The 12,003-nt window shown below is 36.1% G+C and overlaps 1 protein-coding gene across 5 annotated transcripts; it reads right to left on the bottom strand.

The window, feature by feature from the left end:
* Positions 1-316: 316 nt before the first annotated feature.
* LOC109009759 (coatomer subunit beta'-2-like) lies at positions 317-11,710 on the bottom strand. 5 transcript variants are annotated; one of them, XR_001999105.2, is made up of 26 exons: positions 11,567-11,710; positions 11,291-11,311; positions 11,036-11,097; positions 10,682-10,736; positions 9,387-9,423; positions 8,925-9,250; positions 8,697-8,828; positions 8,444-8,592; positions 7,577-7,645; positions 7,184-7,334; positions 6,502-6,567; positions 6,032-6,220; positions 5,584-5,724; positions 5,419-5,493; positions 5,099-5,275; positions 4,909-5,000; positions 4,702-4,818; positions 4,168-4,282; positions 3,909-3,980; positions 3,184-3,380; positions 3,015-3,108; positions 2,704-2,810; positions 2,411-2,540; positions 2,006-2,211; positions 1,188-1,237; positions 317-699 (listed from the first exon to the last, which is right to left on the bottom strand). XR_001999105.2 is itself a non-coding variant. In XM_018990370.2 (26 exons), the coding sequence occupies exons 1-25, from the start codon at positions 11,567-11,569 to the stop codon at positions 1,218-1,220; spliced, it is 2,727 nt and encodes a 908-aa protein (XP_018845915.1). In that variant the 5' UTR covers positions 11,570-11,710; the 3' UTR covers positions 317-699; positions 1,188-1,217. The 5 variants fall into 5 exon arrangements, 2 of the variants coding, with proteins under 2 accessions (XP_018845915.1, XP_018845914.1); XR_001999106.2 differs by having other exon boundaries at positions 2,032-2,211; XR_001999107.2 differs by having other exon boundaries at positions 2,041-2,211.
* Between the last annotated feature and the right edge of the window lie 293 nt (positions 11,711-12,003).

Raw genomic sequence — 12,003 nt, 5'->3', positions numbered from 1 at the left:
CGTACAGGCCAGTATTTTTCCTAGTTCTTGTCATGGAATAAGTTGTGTAAGTCCTTATTCGTCCTATGACATACTCTAATACCATGAAAAAATTTATAGGCCTAACTCATCTCATAAAATCGATTCTAAAAGAGAAAATTGTTCACCCAAAACCTTAGCTACAGGCAATGTGAGATTATTTCTCAATACAAAAGATTGAAGCATTTGCATTCATATGGAAAAACTCTCAATCACCACCGGGGAAAAATAAAAGGATGAGAAAACGAATTGGTGGAAACGCTATTAAAGAATATCTATTTATTTATTGAGACATCAATTTGATAAAGCTCACAAATAGGAAATGATTATTATAAGGCACGTTTACAATGCAAGAAGATTCCCCTCAACAAACAAGGGAACCAAGAATATCTAGAATTCGAATTGTAAAAAATAAAACAAAATCTGGGTAATCATCACTAATTCAACCTTCTCTACATCCACAAAGGCACAGAAGAAATCGTGACAAAACCTCTGAATACGCTAAAAAGAAGGAAAGGGGGTGGTGGTGGGGGTGTGACAATTTAAAGAGCAAGTGAACCTTAGAAACTTTTTTACCATGTGCCCAACGACAAAATTCAAAGTGCTATAAAGCCACAACATCGGGTAAGAGAAACAACCAGTCCCCTATAAATCACTCATACACGTCCCCCTCCAGGAAACCTGGTATTGAAAAGGAGAGGAATTAGACAGATTAAGAGAGGAACCTCCTCTTGAAATAATATTTGGCAATTTCGCAAAAGAAAATGTAATTTCCATTCAACACTGAAAGCGCCTGTAGATGCCATGAAAATATATCATCACAAAAAAAAATTATTTCATTTCTTTCCAAAAACTTGTGAATTACATCCAAAAATACATTGCTTTTTATGTGTCCAGAGGCACACCAAAATAAATCAGTTTCTTCCCCGATGTCAATCAGAAGAACCACACGGACTTCAACCAAATGCTATATGCAAAATCTTTTCTCCAAAAGTCCAAAACAAATTATTCTAAATTACAGATTATTATGCCATTGTAGAGATTCTTCATTTTTGTTTTGTTTTTTTCTGTTTTTTCCTTTCTGGTTAATGCGCACAGGCGTATGCATGTGGTTAGAATCTATTCATTACATCTGACATTCCCTTTTATTTTCTCTCATCGTTTCTCACCTCCAGTAAGAGATCCATACAGCTGGGAACCTACTGGTGTGGCGTAAGCACTGCCAACAGAAAGGAAGAACCAAGTCATGATAGAAATACCTAAACTTTCATGTTAAAAGAAAACAGATCAATAAATATACCAAAGTTAGATAATGCAAAACAAAAGATTTTTTTTTTTCGTTTTCCTTTCTTTTTTTTTTTTTTCTTTTTTGGGGGGGTGCGGGGGGAGAACCTAAATCAAGTTCCTAGCAATGAAAAGTAGAAAAATTATCTACACACACAAATCAACAATTTATATATGAATTGGTGTGCACACACAGGCAATGAAGAAAAGAAAAAACATCTTTAATTTTGTGTCATACTTGTAATAAGCATAAGATTGGAGAGCAACGGCACCAACTTATTGAAGATTGAACTAGAAAGTATCGAATAAACATAGATCATTAAGATGTAAATTCCATATGATACGAGAAGCAACAAGCCAAATGGCTGTAAACGGAAGTTATAAGGCTCTAAGAATCAAATGCAAAGAAATTCATATGTTGATGTTACTACAACTAGCAGACCGGAGTTGGTCATTTGCTATACAGTAGCATACTAGATGTGATGCATACAAATGCCAAAAATATAGTTCCTATAGATAAGGCATACTAATAACAAAACAGCAATAGCAAGGATGAAAATAACAACAAAAACAAAAAATGACCGATAATTACAATCATAAGTAGTTGTAGGGTTAGTTCTAGTAGATATAGTGGGTGGAGAAAACAAAAAAGCAAGTTGCAAAAATGGGAGTTAGAAGTGGCACTTTAGAATCAATTAATCACCAGATACAAAATTTGGATTTTCATACTGGCCCAACCAATTGCTTTTAGGCGGACGGGGTTCCTTCATTATTCGTACCCCACTCTTCTTCAGCCTCGTTACCATTAACGAGTACCGCACCATCTGTTGAATCAGCATCCACTACGACAGCCTCCTCTTGGCTTTCTTCTTCACCATTGTGTTCCTCTGCATTCTGTTCCTCTCCATTCTGCAACCCATAACATAAGTTCGCATGATCATGAAGAAAACAGAAATCAGATTGATACAAGCACATCAAAGAATTTGAAACAGCAAAACACTGTACATATCAGACATCTCTAAAATGTTGCCCACATAAAATTATGGACCTATTTGCATTAAATAAAACCAAAGACATTTTCCACTAGAAATTTATAGGTAGGGTCTACCTCATGATTTGCGTCTCCATTTTCAAGGGGTTCCTCATCATCCACTTGCATGGTTCTAAAAGCTTCCACAAGTGTGTGGTGTGATCTATCAGCATGGTCAACATATTCACGTGCCGGAGGATAAACACCCCTACAAAGCAGTCAAACAAACACAGTTAATACAAACTCTCTATTCCTTATTAAAATAAATAAATACTATCTATTTGGATAGTATGCATGGAGAAAGGCTTGATAAGAATCTCAAGCAAAACATTATCCAGCAAAAAGCTGGTAAATGCATGAGTGCTTAATACCTCGTCTCGGCAACTCTGGACTCTACAGAAAGAGCAACTTGCCAATCCTCAAACAAATTAGGATACTCCTCAGGATCAGCTAAAGATTCGGCAGCTTTTGGATTAACCTACAAAATCAAAGTTACATTGAACAATCTACACAATCAGGATAAATCCATACAAATATATGTACATGGTTAAGCACAGCCTTTTGGATTACAACAGACTATACCCTGTATTTGTTATCACAAACTTAAAATTGATATTGGGTGACCAAGGCCTGTTATTACAAAATCTGAACCAAGCACAATAAACAGGTGAAAAACAGTAACCTTATTGAGGTCCTTTCTCCAAATTGCAACTATCTCTGAGACCTTGCTTGGAAGATAAGATCGTGCCATCAAGGCAGCCTCAGGTATCCGATTGCTGCAAAAATTTAATTTCTAGAATTATATTCTCACACTTCAAGTATAGAATAAAAATATAATTAAAATAATATACCTTTCCAACAACAGCTGAAGACACTCTTCTAATTTACCCAACATGAATAAGCAAAGAAATGCAACATTGTTCTTCCCCTGCTCTTTAGCACGGGATGCAAGTTGTGATATCCCTTCAGCATCACCTAAAGAAGAATAGAGCAGCAATAAACCACTCAAGTCCATTGCATGCTTTAAACATTCCTCAGCCATTTCTAACTGCAACAATCCAATAAGAGAGGAATGTCAATCAAGTGAAAAATCCAAACAAAAACAAGCATTTAATAGGATAAATTTCTAGAGAAGTGTGGCTCAGTAAACATTTGCTATGCCACAAGAGGGTAAGAATCTAACCACCAACTTCTAATAGGAGCCTGCTAGGAGCATAAGAAAAATTTGACCCACACTTGTCAGGTTTAAATCAGAACGCTTTGAACAATTTTCAAGCATAAGAAAAATTTGACCCACACTTGTCAGGTTTAAATCAGAACGCTTTGAACAATTTTCAACCCTAGATTACGGTCTCACTTGCCCATACCTAGAGCTAAATGAGGTATGAGCTCTTTATAAAACTTCTACATAAACCCTAGACAAGTTAACAGTTCATTTAATAAGAAAATCCAAGCACATGTTCAATTTTTTGACAATATCCTATCATACAGATATGGATAGTAGGAAAAAGAAACCGAGATGCTTTTCTAAAACAGTGAAATTTATATTGGGCAAGATTATAATGCAGATCTAGACCTTTCCAGTGGACATAGCCAATTCTCCCAACTGCTTCCATTTAGACTCACTCTGCACTTCTGAGGCAATGCTCTGCCAAAAAAGCATATGAATATACTTATTAAAAAAAAAAAAAAGCACATGAATATCACTTGGGAAATAATAGGTAAATGAACATATTATTCTTCAAAAGAAAATTTTAAATGTTCCAATGCTTGAGTAGACAATAGATCTCAAGGCAACTCATAACCTCTCAATGACATAAATGAATTAGATTTACCTTTGCAACCTCTAATCTTCCAAGCTGTATGGCCAGCTCGAATCTATAATCAGGGTCTGTGGCTACTTCAAGAGCATCCTCAATCATTCCACGCGATTCCAAGAAACGAGCCACACTATCAATAAAAGAAAACCATTATTTAGGATCCATGAAACATTTTGATCCCCGAAATTTCACATAATAATTTTAGTACAAAAAGAACTGACGAGAGAGAGAGAAAGAGAGAGAGATCCAACACGCAGAGATAGCCACCACCCATCTTGAAACAACATACAAATCATAGACATGTAAATAATATACTTTTATAATGAACAGGACACTGACGTCGAACATCTACCCAATAGAAACATAAGGTGTGCGCAACAGGGGATGCCACTATATGCCTACAAACAAACCATTTGGAACTGCTTGGACCATAAATGAAATGCTATTGTGTCCAAACAGCCAAATCTAAAAAAGAAAAAGAAAATCTTGTAAATAAGAAAAATTAAAATCCCATTGCCTTCACTTTGCCAATTCAAATTCTATACGTACCTATTATGATGCTCCTTCGGGATTGACGGTAACACTTCACTGGCCCTTTCTAGGTCTCCACGCATCACAAGAGTCTTATACTCAATCAAGCTAACAAGTAATGTGTATCCAATAACGCTGCATGACCAAATAGAATACACAAGAAAAGTTTAAAGATAAATCAACCGGCTATAGACTTCCATGGACAGCGACCAAAACCCTACTTACTTGAACTCTTTGTCAATTAGATACACCCGACTTTGACCCGCAAGATAACCCAACAAATACATTGGCCGGTCCAAATGAAACATTGTTGTCACCTAAATAAATAGAGTAATTATCAAGATGACCTTTCAAATCCATGAATGGAGAAAATCTGGATCTAGTAGACAAGTTTGAGCCAAAAAATGGACCATACCTCACCACCAACACAGTAATTGAGCCTCCAGGAGGAGTTGTTATAAATGAAACAATCCCCAACCCATAAACCAGTTCTGACACGTTCATTCACTTCATGAAGAAGTTCAAAGGCATCCTCAACACCTTGCTCATCTACAGGTCTTCCACTATCAAAATAAGAAGAAACTACGTCCCTCTGCAATTGAAGAACAAATCAAGTTCATAATAAATTGCACTAAACCACACATACGAGAGTGGGCACGTAAAAAGCGGAAAAAAATAATTAGTCTCCTACAAAGAAACTTTTTAAGTGGAAGACAAGATTAAAAAGATCCTTACACTGTACTTCAGGATGTAGAATGATGTATCACTGGCAATTGCCACCAAATCTCCACTATCAGCCCAATAGAGGTTCTGAGATTAGAATGAAAGAGTGAAACATAGAAAATAGTACAGATGAAAGAAAGGCAACTGAAAGGGATATGATAATACGTTATTACTTACTTTCACATTAACATCAATTCGTCGAATCAACCTGCATTCAGCCCAATCATAGAAACAAATAAAATCATTTGAGCACATTGCCAATAAAGCTCCCCCATAAATACGATCAGCCGAGAAGGTTGGACGCACGCTCCTTTTCTCCTGATACATACAATCTCCATTAAACTCAACACAAGATCACTAAAATTAAGATTAATATTCATTAAATTGGCCAATGAAATGGAACCAATATTCATAATTAGCACGTGATACTGATAAATGAGACAAATTCAAAACCAGTCATCCACTTAGGGAGATTTCTATGCCCCTTCCCTAATATATGTTACAACTGTCAATCATCCAACCATCATAATGTGTTTGAGGAAATGAAACCGAAAATCAGATTCCAACATAAGCGACAATAAATTAACGGTTATCTTCATTCTCTTTATTGGACATATTGACAAACCTGGAAATTTTTACTGAAAATCTTGATCTTTGATGTGCTTTCTCTAACAGCATATTCTCCATCTGACGACCAAGCAAATTCCAAAGCCGAACCAAATGATCTGTTTCTCCATGCCAAAGCTGTATAGATAATGTACTCGCCATCTCCGCAGACAACAACAAACCTCCCATTGGGGTTGTGCTTCAAGTTCTGAAAATAATAAATAGTAGAAAATAATGTCAGTAGAACTTACAAATAGATACACAAAAACAATTCATAAGTCCTGAAATTCTTCACATCGTATCTTATATTCCACACGCATTAAACAACAGTTTTCTTTCTACACAAAGTACAGTACACGTAACTTACAAAAATACATCTCTTTATCATCACAATAATAACATGGTAGAAGCAGAAGAAATGAAAACCACACTAACATACTAATGAAATCACAGAGAACTCAAAAGCAGACCAGAAGGATGCCATATAACCTGTGGATAAAGGTCACAGGTTCCCAATTCCTTTACAGCCAAAGGCAGTCTTTCTCCATCAGCAACCTAATAATCAAAGCAAGCAGAAGTTACATGGCCATCAAAAATAACATTTATTTCCAGGTGTCATGTCATGCAACAAACTAAGGGTACTTTGGATTTGCAAAATGGCTATTCCCATTCCTAAAAGGATTCAAATTCTTTCGTGGAAACAACACATAAAGGTCTCGTTGGAATTTATCAAAATTCATAAAATATCCGAGTCCCACAATTTTTTTCCAAAACAAAAACCATTATTTTTATTTTCAACCTTAAAATAATAAAAAAAAGTAAAAGAAAAGGAAAAAGAAATTTGATTAATATTGTGAGGGTGGCCAGCAGTGAGCCACCTCACAAAATGCCGGGGGTGGTTGGACCACCAACGGATTGGGATTTGAACCACCCATGGCATTAAGGGCTGGGTGGCCGGCCACCATAGAAATTATATATATATAATTTTTCTGTAGAGAAATAACAGAATTTTTGAAAAATTAAATTGATTGCCCCCCAGTAATAGCTATTCCTCTCAAAGAGGAATATGAATTCCTCATTCCTAGTAGCAAAACTATGGAATATCTATTCCACAGGAGCCTATTCCGCAAACCAAACATGTCCTAAGGGTCCTTGTTAATTGAATTCAAACCTCCAAATCTGCTCCCACACTCTTAATGTTCACGGTTTGAATTTCATTATGCTTAGCCCAAATGATTTTTCCACTGTTGTCCATACTAGCAACAGGTTCTTCTCGACCAAGCTTCACCATAATGGTTCCTTCATCATAACCAATCACAACCCTGGACAGAGAAACAACAGTTTTGGAGATTTTAGTGTGAAGAATAACAAGAACATGGTAATCAAAATTTGAAAGATATAAAACAACTTCAAAACAATAATACATGGGCCAAATTTCCCAAAACTTCACCTTATACAAAGAATTTCAATTCATGAGAATAAACAACTCAAGAAGAGATGTGCCAGTAGACATAAAAACAATGATGATATTCAATTAAGAGAAAAACCTTATCAAGAAACTTACCGACGAGAACCTTTCATATATCCAATAGCCCAAACTCTTTCAAGACCATAATTCAATGTGTTTTCAAGCCTGTAAGTAGATGAAATTGCTTAAATGTCTGAAAGTTAAGGGTTGGACTAAATAAATAAACTCAGTGATATATTATTAGGATTTTCTAAGGAAAAAAAGGAAGAAATAAATTATGCAAAAAGAAATGAAAAAGGAGAAGATAAAAGAGGGCTATGCATATGTAGAAGTTTCAACATTGTGTCAATCCTGGTGTTGATTCAAATTTGAAACTCCAGCCCAATTGAACCATTTATCACGTAATTTTTTTTATATGTAATTATTTCAACCAAAAATGCAAAAGGCACTACCCAGATACACAGGATGTAAACCAGGGAAACACCTATCTAGAAAATTTATTATATAAATATTAAAGATGTCCACATTCATTAGGTCATTTTAACTAGACCAAAATGATTCGTTCTCATGTTTCCATAAGCAAGGTTACAAGTCGTGGAGAAGTATCATCCACTACCTAAAGCACTTGCAATTCCCCGGACCTTCTTCCTAACAAAAATTGTTTGATAAGGATATCTAGGAACCTATAGGCATAAAAGAAGGGAGGGAGGAAAGGAAAAAATACTAAAAAATAAAACACCAAACATTGTTTCAATACTTCACCTAAATAAAAACCCGTTCATGAACATTAGTTAATTTGAAATCATTCATCATTGCATGAATGAAACCGTTATGCAGAAAACAAACTGATTCACAGCCAAAAAAGAAAAGTCTAAAAGGGAAAAGAGGGCAGGGAAAAAAGGTTCACTGGCCAAACCCATCTCAGAGACAAAACTCAAGAAAGTTTAGCACAAAACATGTTACCTATAAGTGGTGGAATGCCATATTCGAACTGTTCCATCTTCAGAACCAGTTATTATTATAGGAAGGTCAGGATGAAAACATACTGCAGAGACATTGTGTGTGTGGCCGTCTAGTGTCTGGACACAGCTTTTGGTCTGATAATCCCACACCTGCTTTCATAAAAAATTTTCTAGCCATAAATGTTCCAGATCATCGTACATAGATTTAAACAAAAGTTTATTGGCCCAAAAAAAAAAAGGAACAAGTGACAGACCTTAGCAGTGTGATCGTCAGAACCAGTAATTAGATAAGGTTTATCACCACCAGTAAAGTAATCAACACAATTAACACCTTTCTGATGGGCATCCAATGTAAAATTTGGGTCGGGGGAGCCAAGATTCCAAATCTAGAAAGAAAATAAAACTAAAGCATTATAAGCATAATTGAACCAGATGAGGGAAATTACAAGGAAAATGGTCACCAACGACAAATCCCTTTATACCTTTATGGTGCGATCGAGTGATGCACTAGCAAATGTATTGGTGTCTTTTGGATTAAACGTCACTTGCATCACGTAATGGGAATGTCCCTCAAAAATCTGAGTACAGACCCAACCTTTTTCCCAATCCCAAAGCTTTATGAGCATATCATCAGATGATGACAGCACATATGGAAGGGTAGGATGGACAGCCACACACCTAATGTAATCTGTGTGTGCCTCAAATACTTTTATCTTATCCATTGTGTTGTAATTGTATACACGAATAAACATGTCATCAGCTCCAGCAACAACCCATTGCTTGCGTGCTATAAACTTGGCTGACCTAACTGTAAATAGGGACATAGCTTTAGCACCCTAACTCAAAGAACACCAACAAAGATAAAGCAACAAAATGATTTTCTCAATAACCTCATCAAGCAAGAGAAGATGGTTAGACTTCAAAGTAAAAGTAATTTCAGATACCTGGTAGCTCCGTAACCTCAAAAGACTTTGCCATGGTCTGATACAGGGAGATTGAAGTTAGACATCAATGGCTAGAAAAATCTCCAAAGCACTCAAAATACATAACACCAGTCCTTTTTATTAGTAAACACGCCTACTACGAGTCATGAAATACCAAATAAAATCACAAAACACTTCAATGCATCACATGGTTGATTATATTGTAGGCACACGTGGTGTCTTCCCAAGTTCTGAATTTAAAACATAGAATGAGCAGAAAGTAGAGATCACATTAGTTCAGTTTTTTATTATAAGTAAACGAAGATTTTACCCAAAAAAAATATATATACAGATTAACTCCTAAAGTTCATATATTATTCCATCAAAACATGAAAGTGTGCTGAGGCAAATGATTCAAGGCACACAAACAAACAGACACATGTGTTGGTACACATGCATATGTGCACACGTGTGCATATAATACACGCTCACACAGAGAGTGAGAGAAATGCCGTACATATTTGAGACAGAACAGACATGAAGAGGATCAAAGCAGAACTAAGACATTAAATGACACCATCATAGCACAAGCATTTGGGACTTTCATCATCGCCAAGTTCAAGAGAGAAGCCTCCAAGGCATTGTGCAGAAGCAAGAAAGAAAATCAAACCAACATGGAAAGACGCTGCCAAGGGATTCTTCTTAGTGAATTGCAAACATAGTATTCACAAACTATAAGAATTGAAATCTACACCATACACGAATCATGTGGTGTGATGCCCTTAGGACAGTGAATCACTAATTCTGTCCATCCTTTTTCCCCCAAAGAAAAAGCACCATCTTCCATAGGTTCGGGATTTATGTGTGGCACAATGAGAGAGATGCTTCTATAATGAAAGGATTTTGACAAAGAAAAATCATGAATCAGTCAAAAAGGTTCCTGCCATTTCAATGCACTTGAAAATACAAGAAGTTTTCTTGGGGGGCAGGCAGGGGGGGGTGTTGCTTGAAAAATGTGGTCACTAGAAAGGTATTTTCCGCAAAATTTCTTTCTATCCAGTGACTGAGGATTCCCTCAGGATCTGTTAGTATTCTGTCCCCTTAACAAGTCACAGACTCACACGCGATGTACACTCCTCAGGGAAGGCTCTAGCTATCCATTTAAAGATCGGTAAAAATAAATAAATAAATACAAGTTCAGTACAACTTTTTCAAGGTTTCATGCAGATCTCACCTTGTTACAATTAACAACAAAATGCCCAAAAGATAAAAAGAAGTTTCCCAGGTCATTACTGTCCATCAAAACACTACCATACCTGTGATTGGTAGTTCCAGATACACACGGTTCCTGAATACAAACTCGCAAGAATCCTGAACCAAATTCACATGCATCAGACTTCAGTACATACTACATTGCCCTTAAATTCTCACAATAAACCTTATATTTTCAAATTACATAGTTGTAAAGTCAGGTTTAGCATGGCAAATGCGTTATTCCTAACTAAATTTTTCCCCTAGAGTGCTTTGGAAAACAATTTGACAATGGGAACTACAACTCAGGAACTCGTATCATTGCTCTACCACTAGTTATGTTAACTATAAAAAAAATAGTACTAATTCTTGTATAATAGTATGTGAATAATAAGAATAACATAGAATCTTGAGTTTACCATGGTTCTGTGGGATGCAGATCAGCAGACTTTACTCTTTCTGATCTTTGAGCAAGCTTTCTCTGATACAAAGATTAACAAGAAGAGACCGTTATTCAGACAATTAGCAGGTTCAAATTCACATCCTGCCTGGTTTATACGAACCCTTTAACACATTAGAATGAAATTTTCTCAGTAACGAAATAGAGAATGCCTAAATTCCCGCCCATGTATACGAAAAAACACCGAGGGACTTGAGATCTAATTTCAAAGTACCTTGATTTCCAGTCTGAGAGGCTGCACAAACACAAATAACAAAACCAGACAAAAAAACGAGTCAGTTATCAGCCAAACACTAGATCTCTCGTAGAAAATGTAGCTTGAATAATTTTAAGTCTCGCGTTCGAATCAATTAATATCAAACCCATTTCATTCTATCTAACCAACTACTAGATCAGAAATTACAATCGAATCGAATAGAAATTGCGCCAGATCTATGCTACAATGAAATGCAAAAGCGTTTGAGAAATGAAATCGAATAGAAAAGCTCACCATCTTTTGCGGATTTGATAATACAGTAGCTTCGATCGGAACCAGGAAATCAGAGATCGAAATTCACGAGCCCTACAGATCGAAGAAAGGGAGCGGGAGGGAGGGAGAGTGAGCGGGGAGGTGGGGGGTGTTTCGGTGTTGAATCGGAGAGACCTGCGTGTAAATATTACTCTCTAGTTAAGAGAAGGAATTTACCAAACTATCACTGGGTGGGATATTCTAGTGCGGAATGGCGTATGATAAAGGAAACGGTGTTGACGGATCCAACGATGGAATCAAATGAACGATTAGTGCCGGTGCCGCCATCTTTTGTAAAATTATAATTCTTAATTTTGTTTAATTATATAATAAAATTTACTATACATCAAACATTATTCATTCTTGTATTTTATATTTATAATTTTTTTATAAAGTGTATATATTTTTTATAAAATATG

This window comes from Juglans regia, chromosome 7 (assembly GCF_001411555.2).
Source record: "Juglans regia cultivar Chandler chromosome 7, Walnut 2.0, whole genome shotgun sequence".
In the NCBI taxonomy this organism is placed as follows: Eukaryota; Viridiplantae; Streptophyta; class Magnoliopsida; order Fagales; family Juglandaceae; genus Juglans; species Juglans regia.
This window is presented reverse-complemented; position numbering and strand designations above follow the sequence as displayed.

What these genes read in the sequence shown, in the direction of transcription:
- LOC109009759 (XM_018990369.2), bottom strand. An exon ending in CTGACGATCACACTGCTAAG is followed by an intron (nt 8,593 to 8,696) that starts GTCTGTCACTTG and finishes TTATGAAAGCAG; the next exon opens with GTGTGGGATTATCAGACCAA. An exon ending in GAAGATTAGAGGTTGCAAAG is followed by an intron (nt 3,981 to 4,167) that starts GTAAATCTAATT and finishes CTTTTTTGGCAG; the next exon opens with AGCATTGCCTCAGAAGTGCA.